Genomic DNA, 17,611 nt, shown 5'->3' on the forward strand with positions numbered 1-17,611 from the left:
TAAATTATAATAATAATGCAACGGAATAATGTACCCGTAGGTTTTATTTTCACAGACAAGCCTTCTACACGTGGCAGATAAATATGGCAAAAATAAGTTAAGTGCATAAAAAATACAACTCACCAAACCGCTGCATCAGAGGGAGCCCTGCACTTGTGTCTTTGGGATTGTAAGAAATGTTCGTTTCTGATGCAAGCGTCAAAGAGGACTAAGAGACTGAAATATAAGTCAGAAGGGTTTAATGAGTTCATCACAGGTAAAGTTAACAATGAAGCACCGGACTCTCAGGAAAGGATAGGAAGAGAGTCCTGAGATGTTTGTGTTTCCAGCTTTTATAGGCCTCCCAGTGCGTGTGCGTGAGGCGGGACTTCTTCTCGGCAACATGTGGTTACACATTAAAAACCTTTTGGCAAAATCCCTGAATGTGTGTTTTTAAGTCGATCAATCTCATTGTTTTATGACCCTCACAGGATGGGGGGCACTCAGTCCTTGGTGAACAGGGCCACAGATAAGAAGTGGCCCTGGTCATAGGTGTTATCTTCTTGGCCCCAGTGCTGTAGATTGCTTTATGACCCTCTCAGGGTGGGGGTCTTTGGTGAGTAGGGCTACAGGCATCTGGGGTAGTATTACATTGTTAAAAAATACCTTACAGGATGAGGTGAACCCATCGAGAAGTGATGAGAGACAATGACACCTGCAGTGTGATTATGTCTGGTCTGCTCCACAGTTTCTTTCAAAAAACTCTAAAGGCTTATCTTTTAATCCCAGGTACTTAGTCTCCATGTGCCAAAGCAGTTTTGAAGGTTTCATTGCCTCATTTGTTTTTCCCGCATATTACGCAGAGCGGACTGTGCACGTGAGAATCACCTGTGGCGACAAACCCATATTTAAGTAGGACGCCTGGTGTTGTCTCTTAAATTTAACTTCCTTTTTCTTGGAGGTCGTAGTCTCCTCTTCTGGCTCCTCAGTTGTCCTTTTTCCCTTTGTTAAAAAGCTCTCCAAAGACTTTTGTTTTGGCTCATTTTCACTCGCTTGGGGCTCTACTTTTGGGCGACGTGTCTGATATGTTATACGTGATATGTCATTGCAGAGACAAGAGCAGATCTATCACAGATATAATAAACTTGTTACTACATCAAATAGATTTCTGTGGCGATTTCCTATCAGGATTTTCATTATACATCTACAGACAAGCTTTTTAACGCGTCATGAGGGACGGGCGAAAGTAACGTCCTCCTGATCCTCCTGCTCCTGCGCACAGCGTCTGAAAATCAGGGCTGTGTCTTTACGCAGGACTGTGAGCTGGGTCTGTGAGGTGTGAGCAGTGTTCAAACGGCTCATTTAAGTTGGGCAGGTACTTCGATAGACACATCAAAGGCTGCATTTGTTGAATTGGACCAACGTCTGGAGACGATCGCAGTCCGCTAATCATATGAGTCGGGTGCGTGTTTTGACCTCTGCCGAACCCCTGAGACTGACTCACCGAACCCCTAGGGTTCGATCGAACCCAGGTTAAGAACCACTGCTCTAGACTCCATATAGTTTAAACAGCTGGAAAACAGTGAATCTCCAGTAATTATTTTTTGCTGGGTTTTAGATGATAAAATTTTGCTTTTTGTCGTAATACAGTGAGTTCTTGAGTCTAGTCACTGTTACAAATGATCAGGTTCAGCATTTGTGCATTTAGTTATTGGATATTTTGTGGCAAAGTACAATGTAATCAACAGGAAAAACTGTCTCTTGCCCCTGACGTCATCACTATATGAATAGTAACTGTAAAATCTCAAATGTTTTAAATTTTAAACTTTTTTTTTTTTGCTGTGTTTAAATTTGCCATGACTGTCATCGTCATGGCGAATCACAAATGCATTTAAAACTGTGTCTTGTTTACCCACCATGGACCTGTAATGAAGCTCAGAATGCCAACTATTCAACTAATTCAATTTTTTACCATCTGTGACTATTTACAGATTAGCCGAGAAGAAGAAGCCGAGAACCAATTTGAATCAATTTGTGGTTTTATTTTGGGAACTACCGCACTGAAAAGAAGGAGATTAGTGTAATATTAACTTTTTTTTTTAAATGAGCCATTATTTAATGGCTATTATTAAAAGGGGGTTTGTCAGAAATAAAGTACTCTTATTATTGCCACTTGCTAATGGTTAAAGATCGGTTTAGAGAATAAAGGCTCAGAGAATAGAGCAGCTCTGCTTGTGAACAAGTCTCTCCATGGACCAGCACCAAAGTACATCTTCCACATGTTAGAGCCACATGAACCATGTCACACTCTGAGGACTTCAGGGACCGGCCTCCTGCTGGTGCCCAGAGTCAGGACTAAAAATGAGGAAACATCATTTCATTTTTATGCAGCTAAAACCTGGAACAGTCTTCCTGAAGATGTGAGACAGGTCTCTATTTTGACAATGTTTAAATCCAGACTCAAAGCGGTTCTGTTTAGCTGTTTATGTTTTGATTTGCTGTATTGTGCACCAATTGCGCTATACAAACAAACTCACCTTGCCTTAATTAAGAATTTTGAACATTTAAATGCAAATGAATCTTCACAACAGACCCTCTACCAGATTTTTCCCATGTTTTTAAGCAAAGTTTGCCTCGCCCCAGTACAGAATTATAAAGCATTTTGTCCAAGCATCAGGAAGTGCGCGTTTAGCATGCTGGCTGTTATTAACTTTACCACTCTGGCCTCTAAAAGTTGTGAAAAGCGCTTATCAATTCATTGCTAGTTAAGTGAGGAATAACTTTGGACCACTGCAAACGGCTTAAAATGAACTAGTTCTGTTTTTCTTGATGGTATCGCAGTAAAAATCAGGTATGGCGCCTTTAAGAATTTTGTACATTTAAAAGCAATTGAATAGAAGCATGTAGATTTTTAGACCTACAGACAATACAAACCTCTCTAGCATCTGTTTTATGTAGCATTAAAAAACATACAACCGCATGCAAAAATGCTTTGAAGTGCTGCCAACTCACATCTATATTTATCATATTTACATTTGCTCCTTTGCCTCTCCAACCTAGAAACCTTGGTTACCATAACATCAAGGTCAGACCCCGCTCACTGGAGTCTGAGCCGATAGCCACGGGCTGCTCAAGAACTGAGGAAGTACTGAGGAAGGCTTTAAAGAGGGTCACAATGAGAACACAACACATACTACGAGTAAATGATCACGTTCTGAAGTCATCATTGATTTTGCAGTATTTTTATTACGTAATCGAGGTTGCACATCTGACCGTAAAGAGCCATTTGGCAGCGTATGCTAATAATAACCTGAGAGTGAAAAAGTGCAGTAAATGAGGCAGGGAAGCACACTAAAAATATATAAATTTACCTTTTGTATTGAAATCATCTCATTATTTATAGTGTTATTAGGAGTTTTGTCTAGTTTAAATTGTTTACTTGGAGAAATTTCAATAATAATCATACTTTAGTGCAAGCTGACACAAAAATAATATGCGCTGGTGGGATCTGTAACGAGATAATGCCGCCTTTTAAGACTTATTTTTTAGACCTAGATTAGTCTCAAAACTGGCAACGAGGTAATTCAAAACAGGGCTGCACAATTTTGGAAAAATTGGAAAAAACCTACCTGGAGTTTTTATTGTTTCATTCACACATTTTTAACACACACGCCCTGGATATTTAATTCTTCTCTGTAATAGAAAACACTCTGTTCCACCCAGTGATGTCATGTGGTGATACAGGAAGTGCTCCACTGTGTTTTTAAACTCTGTACACCTACACTAGAATCATTTGGATAATTTCAGACCTGCAACTGTCAAACTCTAATGAACTAAAGGTCAGTTATTGGCGTTGGCTGAACACTTCACTTACGGATGGGGCGCTACGCAAAATGTGATAACACACAGCTCTTGTAAAAGATACATTTTTCCTTGCTATTTTTTTTTTTTTTCTCACAAGAGATCGCTACAAGTTTATGGCAATTTGGGTAAAGTTATCAATATGGGATCCCTAAAATCATGAAATGTTACTCAACTACTGCACTGGCTTGATTTTTAAGATTCTGTTGATGTTTTTTGCATGTGTCTCTATAGGTTGGCCCCTCTCTGTCTCTCTGAGCTTCTGTCTGTCTATGTCCCCAGTACAACTTTAGATCTGTAGACGAGTTGATGTTGGATATTACGAGGTCCCAGCTAAAAACTAGAGCACGCTGGGCTTTTGCTGTAGCTGGTCTCAGACTCTGGAACAGTCTTCCTCTGGGTATTAGTACAGCCCAATCTAAATCTTTGTTTAAAACTCATTTGTATGCACTGGCTTTTAACCATAGACTACATATATAAATGGACATAGCTAAGCCGCTAGCCACCGCGTGTAGCTCCAAATTCGCCCCTCTAACCACTAGCCTCGATAAGCTTCATTTAACTGGAGCCAAACACTATGGGTGACGTCACACTCACTTAGTCCACTTCTTTATACAGTTTATGCTTTTAACACAAACTGCCTTTGTACAGCAGTTTGGGGCAGCCGCATATGTAGATACTGTTATCTACATATATACAGCACAGAGAACACCCAGTTTAGCAGTACTGCCAAAATGTACTTGTACTGTACAGTTCTGGCTCTGAGTCTCACTGTTTGTTCGGTTAAAACAAAATGTGCAGGTGCCAGCTCCAACTGCTCCTCCAGTGTCCAATTTATCAGCGCGGGTTGCTAGGGCTGTCCTTGTGTTTGTGTGTTTGTGTGTGTGTGGGCAGATATCTATGCCATTGGGAGTAAAGAAGAAAAATAACCTCCTTATGGTGTAAATTCTGAATTATTAGATCAACAACACGGTTTTAAGTTCAGATATGGGTTAAAACGGTTAAAGGTCTAGGTTAAAGAGATATTTTCCCATGTATTTCAGCAAAATTGTCTTGCCCCAGTACAGATATGTTGTATAAGCAGCACTGATCAGGAAATGCGCTTTAGCATGCTAGTTGTTGTCTGTTTTTAACATATTTAAGACTAACAATCAGGTACAGAGCCTTTAAAGTAAGGCATGTAGTGACTATGGTTAAGGCGAGGATCAGACCACAGTAAATGCATGGAAGTCAAGGTACAGTCTCCAAAAAGCATGGAAACCCAATATGTGTGTGTTCATGTGCATGTGTGTGTGGGGGTGTGTGTGTGGGTGTGTGGGTGTGTGTGTGTGTGTGTGTGTGTGTGTGCGCTGGAGGGAGCCGTTCCCTGGAGGAGCTTGAAAATGGCACCGTGCAGAGGAAAGGAGCTTCATGTGACCTGCAGTAGTCTGGAGGAGGGCGCGTGCTGTGGGTTTAAGCACAATACCAGTCTGTGTGGGTCATCAGAGGAGGCCTGACCGCTGGGAATACACTTTTATTATGGCAACACTGTTATTGAACTCTGGCAGTGTGTGGGAGGAAAAACGGGGAGCTCTGTGGATTACTTCAGGGAGTTAAAGGCAGGCACTGAAGGCATTTTAAACTGTTTTTTTTTTTTTTTAAGCAGAACTAAACACTATATACACTGTTTGATACTAAATTGTATACCGTATTTTCCGGACTATTCGTCGCTCTGAAGTCGCACCAGCGAAACATTGCACAATAATGAAGGAAAAAAAACATATATAAGTCACACTGGACTATAAGTCGCATTTTTTGGGGAATTTTACAAAATCCAAGACCAAGAACAGACACAAGTTATAGTAATAATAACAATAAAATGGAGAACAACAACCTGAGTGGCAGTACAACACGTTAACGTGACACATGTATTCAGCTACATGAAGCATAGACAGAACTGAATATGTGTCTGGTAAGTAAACATAAGATATTAACAGTTAATCAATCACTAAAGCATAAAAAACAAGCTAACAAGTTTACTCTCAATCTCACTAAAATCATCTGCCAACTCTGGAAGTAGATGAAGCACTTCCATTTAAAATGATATATTTTAATGATTTCACATAAGTGCCACTTATAGTCCAGAAAATACTACACATGTTTTTTTAAAAGCATCATCTACTGTTCCTAATCATTTTTTGGTATGTTTAGTACAAACTATGCATTTGCAGCTTCTTGGTTAAAAACAGTAAAAATCTGTCGTGCACTGCCTCCAGTGACCACTGCAATTTCAAGAACTACGTGACATCACACATGACTGACTGATTACAGACTGGTGTTTCTGATTACAAACACCTGGATACCTGTAGACAAACCACGCTGTTCCCTATACCCCCAAAATGTGTCTTGCCCCAGTACTGCTCTGAGGGTGAGTATAAGATCGCTGTGTGCTGTCTGCATCCAAATCTGCTTTGGAGAATCAGGAAGTACATTAGCATGCTGGATATTTTTTAGCTGTAGCATGACAGCAAAACTGCTCTGGTCTCTGAATGCAATTTTGAGGCTAGGAATGCATTAGGTAAGTGAGACCAAAAAAGTCATGTACAATGCATTTTAATAACTGCTATTAGGAATACTGTGTTGGAGTATAAACCTACTGATTCAGCAAAAGTCAACATTTCGTTCTGGGACTCAGGGACATAAACACCACACAGAAAGTGCATTAGTGATCTGGGAATTTAAACTATCCCTAGTAAAACTACATTCCAGCACTTCAAATACTTTCTGGAAAAAGAAAGGAAAAACTGTAGTAGCTTATTTACATATTATATCAAAAATACTTACACAGAAATACCTTCTAGTCTACAGTATATCAGTCACTGTACAGTAACAAGATCAAAAGCCTATATTAATGTTCCTGGAGCGGTTTGTAGTCAGCTGAAAAATACTTAAATAGGGGATATTATACTTCTATGGCGCATTAACTGCTAACACATAACAAATTTGGATCACCATGTTACCTTTTATTGTTTTGAAAAAGCTATATTCACCAAAAATAACTTCCTATCACATTTCACTCATGTAACTACATCGCAACAGGTTTGTGAAGTTGTAGCGCATTATTTTGCATCATGTTTTTGGATGTTTATGGAAAACTGTCGCGTGGAAGTATGAGTGACGTAAGCTTGTGGGCTGAGCACTGGATAGAATCGCACTGCTAATCATAAGAAGTATTCAAATAGGGTTCAGGAGAGATTGCTAAATTACCCAAACATGCACGGATGACATCTAAAACCTCTTCAGACATGTTTCTGATGAGGGAACAATGTTATAACATGGCAGAAAGCTCCAAAAAGTCGATTTTGCATAATTCCCCGTATAAATTGTGTCTTAACTAAATGCCTGTCTTCTTACACAATGTCCCAGACTGTAACTCTATCTGTCTGTGGGCTGTCTGAACACTTATGAATATCTCATATGAACTGCAGGCTAAACCAGGACCTGTTAAAAATGAATGAACCATGCCACAAAATCTAGTTGGTGTGAAATGGAGGCCAGGACGCCGCTGCTCCAAGTGAGAGTGTAAGAGGGGCGACATCATTTCACCTGAGAAGGCCATAACTGCCACACTGTGTACAACAAGATTATTTCTGCACTACTCTGGGATATGTATTACAGCATATACCTGGGCTTCAATAATAAACTCCACCTAATAAATCCAAATGAATGCATTTTAGTGACTTCAGCTGCGCACTATTAAAGGGCCTGTGTTCCAAGATTTTTTCCATGCATTTGTGAAACTGTGTCTTGTACCAGTACAAATATCTTGTATAAGCAGCTCTTGAGATCAAAATAAGTCTGTTGTGTGCTGTACGCATCTAATTATAAAGTGTTTGATTGTCAGAGAATCAAGATGTGCACGTTAGCATGCTACTTGCTGTTTACCGTGATGGCAAAACTCCTGCTCTGGCCTCTTAAAGTTGAGAAAAGTGTTTATAATCCCATCGTGGTGAATAATTACGCTGTTCTGAATGCATAAGGTAAGTGAGGAATAACTTTGGACCACTGCAAACTCCTTAAAATGAACTGCTTCTGTTTTGTGTTTTTCAGGCAAAGCAATAACATCTTTGAGTCATTCATTACAAAAGTTACATAGTGCACCTTTAATGTGTTTTCCCAGTGGTTCCAAACTTCGACTATTGCACCATTACTTAAATGATTTTCCTCTAAATGAATAGCCTAGCCAGCCAGCCTTTCCACTTTCTGTTCGAATACAAGAGTGTCTAGGACTATCCAATCTCAGTTGTCTATTTGTATTACGACCATCAGCCATTATAGTGATTTTAACTCCTAAACTGACCTGGTAAAAGTAGGGGTTGGGCTCAGACTCGCCCACTCCGTTGAAGTCCTCTACATTGATGAGCTGGAAATCAAAGGTCAGGCCGGGGTTGGGCACCTGGAACTCAGGCAGCTGCTGCACATGCGGCAAGTTGCCCAGCTGTTTGTAGCGCCAGTTATACAGGTTACACAGGCTGGAGAGGAGAGACAGATGTGATCAGGGAAAGGCAATAATACAACCAATAACATGATAGTCAATGAATGAAAGGGGCTCCTTAGACTGTATGGACATAGGTAGCCTGCTAGTCACTGCTTAAGGAGCATTGGCTCCATCGACTCTGAGGTTTGATTAACAACACTGCTAAGCACCCCCCTCGCCCCTTTGAGCAGTGCAAGCTCAAAGGGGCGAATACCTTAAACAACCTTGCTCCTGATTGGCTCTGTGGTTGCTATGATACACACGCTTGGATTTCCTATAGTGAAATTCAACTCGAAATTGGCCCCTATAACCTCGATTAGCTTCATATGGCTGGAGCCGGATGCTCTGGATGACGTCATACTCACTTAGTCCACTTCTTTATACAGTCTATGGTTTGAAACATTTTTTTCATGTTATGGAGTAAAATATGTCCCCAGAACAGATGTGTTATGAAAGCAGCCCTTGGGGTCATAATAAGGCCAGTGTGTGCTATTTGCCTCCAGCCTCTGAAAGTTGTGTAAAACATATGTAAAGCATATACTCTCATCGTGGATCACTGAACAGTTGTTAAAAAAAATTAACTAGCTTCGTTATTATTATTTTTATTAGGAAAAATAAAAACATGTACAGTGCTTTAAAGAGGTGAAGCGAGTCTTTGGAAAATGCAGTACTTTCTAATGGTAAATATGCAAGATGGAATTACTGTTTTGTAGTGTGCCTAACCTGGCGCGTGCTCGTCCCTGCGCGTCCAGGTCCACCGTGGGCACCCCGAGTCGGACGAAGCGGGTGAACAGGGACTGCTCCATGTTGGAGTACTTCTGGAAGGCCATGTTCTTGATGACGGGGGGGAGCTGGTGGTGGTCCCCGATCATGATCCAGCGCTTTAGTCTGCTGTAGCCATCCTCTGGGTTCTGGAAAGTAAAAGGAATATTTGTAGACTTAAAAACATACAAGTTGTACACAAAATTGGCTCTTGTGAGCTTTAAGCCATGTTATAATGTTCTTACCTCCTCAAAAAGATAGCTGGGGTTGTGTTTTCTTTAATTATGCGTTTCAGTAATCCTGGTTTATTAGTCTGTCTACATCTCCAAAGCTCAAAATTCTCTGTTCCACCTTGTGATGTCCTACCTTTTAGCTTTAGTTCAATAGAGACTGGAAATTCTAGGGCTGGAATCATCCAAATGATTCCAGTGAAAGTCCAATCAAAACATATTTAAAAATAAACAGAAGTGTAACTTTGCACATCTCTAGCACTCCATTTCGACTTATACAATATCAAACTAATATTGTCTGGTTGAAAGCCTGCTCAGAGCATTTCCATTACCTGTAACAGTAGAGGGATGAACGTCTCAATTTCCAAAATCTGGGCTGCTTCCTCCATCAGGATGTTGTCATACTAAACACAGAAAAGCACAATACATTTGGTTAACAGGTCGATACATGTCCCTGTTACTCTCTTCATAAAACTTGTCTGGTGAAGTTTTCAGTATATCCATCCATCCATCCATCCATTTTCTTCCGCTTATCCGGGGCCGGGTCGCGGGGGCAGCAGTCTAAGCAGGGACTCCCAGACTTCCCTCACCCCGGACACGTCCTCCAGCTCCTCCGGTGGGACCCCAAGGCGTTCCCAGGCCAGCCGAGAGACATAGTCCCTCCAGCGTGTCCTGGGTCTTCCCCGGGGCCTCCTCCCGGTGGGACATGCCCAGAACACCTCCCTAGGGAGGCGTCCAGGAGGCATCCTGAGCAGATGCCCGAGCCACCTCAGCTGGTTCCTCTCAACATGTAGGAGCAGCGGCTCTACTCCGAGCTCCTCCCGTGTGACCGAGCTCCTCACCCTATCCCTAAGGGTGCGCCCGGCCACTCTGCGGAGGAAACCCATTTCAGCCGCTTGTATCCGCGATCTTGTCCTTTCGGTCATTACCCAAAGCTCATGACCATAGGTGAGGGTAGGAACGTAGATTGACCGGTAAATAGAGAGCTTCGCCTTCCGGCTCAGCTCCTTCTTTACCACAACGGACCGATACAGCGACCGCATCACTGCAGACGCTGCACCGATCCGCCTGTCAATCTCACGCTCCATCCTTCCCTCACTCGTGAACAAGACCCCGAGATACTTGAACTCCTCCACTTGGGGCAGAGACTCACCACCCACCCGGAGAGAGCAAACCACCTTTTTCCGGTCGAGAACCATGGCCTCGGATTTGGAGGAGCTGATTCTCATCCCAGCCGCTTCACACTCGGCTGCAAACCGCCCCAGTGCCTGCTGCAGGTCCTGGCTCGAAGAAGCCATCAGGACAACATCATCTGCAAACAGCAGAGATGAAATCCTGTGGTTCCCAAACCAGGCCCCCTCCGGCCCCTGGCTGCGCCTAGAAATTCTGTCCATAAATATAATGAACAGAACCGGTGACAAAGGGCAGCCCTGGCGGAGTCCAACATGCACTGGGAACAGGTCTGACTTACTGCCGGCAATGCGAACACAGCTCCTGCTCCGGTCATACAGGGACCGGACAGCCCTTAGCAAAGAGCCCCGGACCCCATACTCCCAGAGCACCCCCCAAAGGACACCACGAGGGACACGGTCGAATGCCTTCTCCAGATCCACAAAACACATGTGGACTGGTTGGGCATACTCCCATGAACCCTCGAGGACCCGATGGAGAGTATAGAGCTGGTCCAGTGTTCCACGACCAGGGCGAAAACCACACTGCTCCTCCTGAATCCGAGGTTCGACTATCGGTCGGATTCTCCTCTCCAGCACCCTGGAATAGACCTTACCGGGAAGGCTGAGGAGTGTGATTCCCCTGTAATTGGAACACACCCTCCGGTCCCCCTTCTTATACAGAGGGACCACCACCCCGGTCTGCCATTCCACAGGTACTGTCCCCGACCGCCACGCGATGTTGCAGAGACGTGTCAGCCAAGACAGTCCCACAACATCCAGAGACTTGAGGTACTCAGGACGGATCTCATCCACCCCCGGAGCCTTGCCACCGAGGAGCTTGCCAACCACCTCAGTGACTTCAGCCAGGGTGATGGACGAGTCCGCCCCTGGGTCCCCAGTTTCTGCTTCCTCCTCGGAAGACGTGACAGTGGGATTGAGGAGATCCTCAAAGTATTCCTTCCACCGCCCGACAACATCCCCAGTCGAGGTCAGCAGCTCTCCACCCGCACTGTAAACAGTGTTGGTGAAGCACTGCTTTCCCCTCCTGAGGCGTCGGACGGTTTGCCAGAATCTCTTTGAGGCCGTCCGATAGTCCTCCTCCATGGCCTCCCCGAACTCCTCCCAACCCCGAGTTTTTGCCTCTGTGACCGCCCGAGCCGCAGCACGCTTGGCCCGCCGGTACTCATCAGCTGCCTCAGGAGTCCCACGAGCCAACAAGTCTCGATAGGACTCCTTCTTCAGCTTGACGGCATCCCTTACTTCCGGTGTCCACCACCGGGTTCGGGGATTGCCGCCGCGACAAGCACCACAGACCTTACGACCACAGCTACGAGCAGCCGCATCAACAATAGAGGTGGAGAACATGGCCCACTCGGAGTCCATGTCTCCAACCTCCCCCGGGATCAGGGAGAAGCTCTCCCGGAGGTGGGAGTTGAAGACCCCCCTGACAGAGGGCTCCGCCAGACGTTCCCAGCAGACCCTCACAATGCGCTTGGGTCTGCCAGGTCTGTCCGGCTTCCTCCTCCGCCAGCGGATCCAACTCACCACCAGGTGGTGATCAGTTGACAGCTCAGCCCCTCTCTTCACCCGAGTGTCCAAGACACGCGGTCGGAGGTCAGATGACACGACAACAAAGTCGATCATCGACCTCCGACCTAGAGTGTCCTGGTGCCATGTGCACCGATGGACACCCTTGTGCTCGAACATGGTGTTTGTTATGGACAAGCTGTGACTAGCACAGAAGTCCAATAACAAAACACCGCTCGGGTTCAGATCGGGGAGGCCGTTCCTCCCAATCACGCCCCTCCAAGTGTCACTGTCGTTACCCACATGGGCGTTGAAGTCCCCCAGGAGAACAACGGAGTCCCCGGTTGGTGCACTGTCTAGTACCCCTCCCAGGGACTCCAAGAAGGCCGGGTACTCTGCACTGCTGTTTGGCCCGTAGGCCGACACAACAGTGAGAGACCTGTCCCCGACCCGAAGGCGCAGGGACGCGACCCTCTCAGTTTTCAGTATATCGAGTAGTAAAAGTACCTTAAAGCCCAGCTCCACCAGGTCGTGGCGTTTGAGGGCTGCGTGAGTACATGTCATAGCGATGATCTTAGCTTCCTTCACCAGAAGATACTTGGACCGGTCCAGTCCACTTCTGAGCAGCTCAAAGGCCCTGAACTCCTGCACAAGGGAGAGATAGGCCCATTACAAACAAACATCTAAATCATTTCTTTACAGATTTAGTTTAGACTCCAAAACATTTTTATACAGCGGTTTTCCACCTTCAAGGCGTTCTAAAGAAACGAACACATACACATACGTTAGCGTGACATTTACACTTCTGGTAAGCAGTAGTAGTCCCACTGAAATGCATTACTGGTATTGTATCATATTTTTTACAGTAGAGTACCCTGAAAATAGCTTGTTTACCCGTACTCCCCTCCCTGTGTCCTCCACTGGATTTTATTGGTCAGTGATCCCCACACCCTCTGGTCTCTCTCTGCAGCCGCACAGCCGTGGATGAAAATCTGAGCTAAAACTGCTTCCAGACTGGCTTATCGAGCAAAGGACAGTCTGTAGCTTTTATATCTCTGCTAGGGCTGAACGATATGGGGGAAAATATCAAATTGTCATTATTTTGGCAAGCATAACAAGTTCATATTTTAAACACGTCCAGAAGAATTGACTAGAAAACTGAAATGTGAACTGACAGACTAATACAAGAATCACATTTCAGAACATGTTTTAATACAGAATGTGACAGATTTTGTTGTTTGTGGAGGAAATTATGGTACTCCAAAAAGTTATTTATTCAACCCTCCACATTAGTTCATGAGTCAGTTTACAAATACATATCTGATGCAATAAAGATAAACCGGGAACCGATTACACATGGACAAACACAGCTTAGAACAAAATATCTCTGCTGTATATTGACAAACTGGGCCGATGCCGATATTATGGAAAACTATAACAGTGATACATTTTCAAAGCCTTGGTGAGTTATGCATTAAAAGGGGTTTATTCAAGAGATATGAACTGGACTAGAGATTCACCGATCTTGCTTTTTCAGTTCCGATATCGATATTTTGACTTTAAATATCTGCTTATACTACATATTAAAGAGCCCATTTAATTATAATGTTGTTTTCTCATCAAAAACAGACCTGGAGTTGTGTTTTGATTCATTCACACATGTTTAACACACAAATCCTGCATATTTAGGCTGAGTTTTTCTCTCAAACTGAAAACACTCTGTCCCACGTTGTGATGTCATGTGGTAATACAGGAAGTGCTCCACTGTGTTTTTAATATCCATACACCTTCACTTGAATCATTTGGATCATTTCAGCCCTGGAATTGCTAATCACTATTGAACTAAAGGTAAAAGGTATCTGCTTTTAACTTAAAAACAACCACTTCATGATATCACAAGGTGGAACCCAGCATTTTGAACCTTGCAGATGTAAATAAACATGCGTGAATGAAATAAAAAACAACTCCAGGTACGTTTTTGATGAGGTTTACAGCATTATAACATGGCTTAACGCTCACAAGAGTCAGTTTTGTGTAATATAGTCCCACTTGTGTTTTGTAACTGTTATTTATGCTTCATATCAGCTTCATACAGATAAACGTTTTCATGGATGAGACGTTCTAGGCCAAGTTACATCCAATTAAAATCCCAACCAGGATGTCTATCACACCAATACAAGAAAAAATCTCTACTGCACAATATCGATCTAGCTACTCCTTGTCAACCCTCGTTAACGTGATGACAGATTGCATTCAGAGGTTGACTGATTTCACCCTCTACTTCCTGCTTCCCGGGCGTCTAGACGTTTGTTCCGGCTGCTCCTTAAAGGTGCTGCTGACGCTTCACTTCAGATACATATCCTATCCATCACTGAGAGCTGGTGCCATCCATCTGTGTCAGGACGGCCTTCAAAAACAGCAGGTCTGAGCAGCTAAAACGGGTCCCGGCAAATAGAGACATATTGACACAAGTATTTCTGGTTTTAAGGGTGAACTAAAGATAGTGTCATTTATGTGCACTTTTTAGACACAACGCTTTTAAGATGGATAAAAAATTAGAATATGGGAGAGGAAACGAGTAAAAGATGAATGGAGATGGCTTTTTGGTCAGGAGAAGGGTTGTCAAAAGAATCACATGCTAATCGATGCTAAAACTAGTATTGAAACTAGATATTCATTTACGCGAATGTCGATATCACATTCTGTTGTCTAAAGGAAGTGTTTTTTATTATCATTGTGGTATCGGAATCAGTATTGAGTATTGAGTCTATTCCTTACTACAAAAATCGAGTTTTTGTACTGTGACAACACTAGTACGTAGATAATTTGTCCATATAGGTATAATCTATATCCATCTATATCTACCTCTCCATCCAACGTGATACGATAAAAACTGTTTACGGCTAAACGATTTAACTGTGTGCGTTGTGTTTTAATAGCGTTGTCAACTATTGTGCCTAATTTGCAGTGAAAATGCCAAAACAGCTAAAGATGAATGTGTACTGCCTATTGTGGTCACTTCAATTCCATGTACTATGTGACATCACGCATGACTGTCCTGATTACAGCCAGGTGTTTCTGATTACAAACAACTGGCTAACTGGCTGCAGGAGCGGAGTTTGAAGTGTGGATTCCTTGTTATAGACCAATCACACCGTTCCTTATAAATCCAGAGCCCGCCCCTCCTCCCCCCCTCACTCTCCCCTTTAACCCTGCAAGTACTGGCCAGTTTATCAGTTCTATTTGAAATGTGGTTGTTACGATATTAAAGCTGATTTCAATACTAAGGGATAGACCTGATACTCAAAACCAACTCCGATACGACAATGATTAGAATAAAAACACTCACAGATTCAACATGTTGCCAGGTTAGGTAAGAATTACAATATGTAACCAGAATCTATCATTTTGAACCTTGAGCAGCCCTTATTACCGCACTGCCCAAAGCAAAGATAGAGATTTTTTTTTTTACAGTGCATCTTGACAGACAGGCCAGACACCAGTCGTCCTGGGGCATCTCTGGGGCGTATAAATATTTGATATGTTACTATTTTAAAATTAATATTAACCAATCACACCATGAATTATTGAAGAGGTCTATTTTTAACCCCTGAGGCTCCAGATGGGTGGCAGGCTGAAATGGAGAGATAGTGAGGGCAGAGGGGACGCGTGGTCTGGGACAGCAACAAGAGGAGAGGAGGAGGAACAGAAGGAGGAAGAGGAGGAGGGGGAGGAGTATGAAGAGGGAGAAGAGGAGTGGGGTGAAGAGAGGAAAGAGGAAGGGTGACGAGGAGGAGAAAGGAGGAGGAAGTGGAGAAGAGAGGAGGGAGTGGAGGGAAGAAGAGGAGGACAAAGGAGAGGGGGAGGAAGAGGAGTGGGGAAGGGGAGGTGGAAGAGGAGGGCAAAGAGGAGGAATAGGGGAAGGAAGAAGAGAAGTGGAGAAGAGGAGGAGGAAAAGGAGGGGGAAGATGAGAGGGAGAATGAAATGGAAGGGGAAGAGGAGGAAGAAGAGGAGCAGGAAGAAAAGGGGGAAGAGGAAGAGGAGGGGGAAGAGGAAGAGGAGGTGAAGGAGGAAGAGGACGGGGATCCATCTTTGGAGGAACCCGAAAGGCATGCTGACCCTCCGCTCTGCACTAAAAACATGGTCGTGGCTGCCAAATGAGTAAGAACGGGATGATGTCATACTCCCAGATGGGGCAAAGAGCCAGATTTCCATATTGATTAGGTTGTACTTTGCCATGAAATATCTAAAAGGTAAATTCACAAATGTTGGATGACAGATTTGAGTTTCTTTATTTTTGGTGAAGTTAAGGTTTAACTTCCTGGTTGGCCATAACAGTCGCCTAGCAACCATAATGCTAACAAGGGTCAAAATTTCCCTAATATGCACAATATGCAAATTAGATTATAAAAATGAAAAACAGAGAAGGGAGAGGAGAAAAGAGGGGAGGAGAGGGGGAGAAAGAAAAGAGAGGAGTGGGGGCCGAGAAGGGCAAGAAGAGGAGGCGGGAGAAAAAATGGAGGAGAGACAGGGAGAGAGGAGCGGGGTGAGGGGATAGAGCAAAGGGGAAGAGAATGAGAGAATGAAGATAAAGAGGGGAGCAAAGAGGGGAGTGAGACGGAGAGGGATGAGAACTGATGAGAGAAGGGAGAGAGATGGTGGAGACAGAGAAGAGGGAGGGAGGAGAGAAAGAGAGATGGAGAGAGTAGAGAGAGCAGAGAGGGAGGGCGGAGTCGGGGGAGAGAGAGGTAATAGCAGAGGAGAGACAGAGAAGAGAGAGATGGTGGGGTAAGAGGGATAGGGATGAGAGGGGGAGAGAGAAGTGTGAAGAAGAAGGAGCACAGGAGAGAGAGAGGAAGGGAGAAAAGAGAAGAGAGGGAGGGAGGGGAAAAGAGAAGAGAGGGAGGGATGAGAGGGGTAAACAGAAGAGAAATGTGAAAGAGGAAGGAGCAGAGGGGAGAGAGAGGAGGGGGGTGGAGAGGAGAGAGAGAGAGGAGGGGGTAGATAGTAGGAAAAGAGAGGGAGGAGCAGGGAAGAAGAGGTGAAAAGAGACAGTGTAAAGAAGGGTGCAGAGAGGGTAATAGCAAATTAGAGACGGGGAATGAGATGATAAAAATAAAGAAAGGCATGCAAGGGGAGATAGAATTGAGAAGAAAGAGGGAAGGGCAAAGGAGAGGAAGGCAAGAGAGAGAGGGTGAGGTGAGAGAGGCGTTAAAGAAGAAGGAGTAGAGGAGAGTGAAAGGAAGGGAGAAAAGAGAGGTAGAGAAAAGAGAAGTGTGAAAGAAAAAGGACCAGAGGAGAGAGAGAAAGGAGAGGGAAAAGGGGAGAGTGGGTTGAGAGGGGTAGAGAGAAGGAAAAGAGAGGGAGGAACAGAGGAGAAAGAGGGGAAGGAGAGGAAAGCAATGGAAGAGAGATGACAGGGGGAGGGAGAAGAGAGGTGTGAAAGAGGAAGGAGCAGAGGAGAGAGAGAAAGGGAGAAAAGAGAGGAGGGAAACAGACACGTGAAGTGTGAAAGAGGAAGGAACCGAGGCGAGAGAGAGAGGAAGAGACAGAGAGGGGGAGG

At 44.1% G+C, this 17,611-nt stretch overlaps 1 protein-coding gene across 1 annotated transcript in view; it reads right to left on the reverse strand.

Annotated features, from left to right (window-relative positions):
* aqr (aquarius intron-binding spliceosomal factor) overlaps window positions 1–17,611 on the reverse strand; it is a 96,644-nt gene that overhangs the window by 29,355 nt on the left and 49,678 nt on the right. The window contains exons 28-31 of the mRNA XM_033988015.2: window positions 12,555–12,692; window positions 9,681–9,752; window positions 9,080–9,267; window positions 8,180–8,351 (exon numbers count right to left, since the gene is read on the reverse strand). Of these exons, the coding sequence (XP_033843906.1) occupies window positions 8,180–8,351; window positions 9,080–9,267; window positions 9,681–9,752; window positions 12,555–12,692 (570 nt within the window). The remainder of the gene's footprint in view (window positions 1–8,179; window positions 8,352–9,079; window positions 9,268–9,680; window positions 9,753–12,554; window positions 12,693–17,611) is intronic.

This window comes from Periophthalmus magnuspinnatus, chromosome 22 (assembly GCF_009829125.3).
Source record: "Periophthalmus magnuspinnatus isolate fPerMag1 chromosome 22, fPerMag1.2.pri, whole genome shotgun sequence".
Classification (NCBI taxonomy): Eukaryota; Metazoa; Chordata; class Actinopteri; order Gobiiformes; family Gobiidae; genus Periophthalmus; species Periophthalmus magnuspinnatus.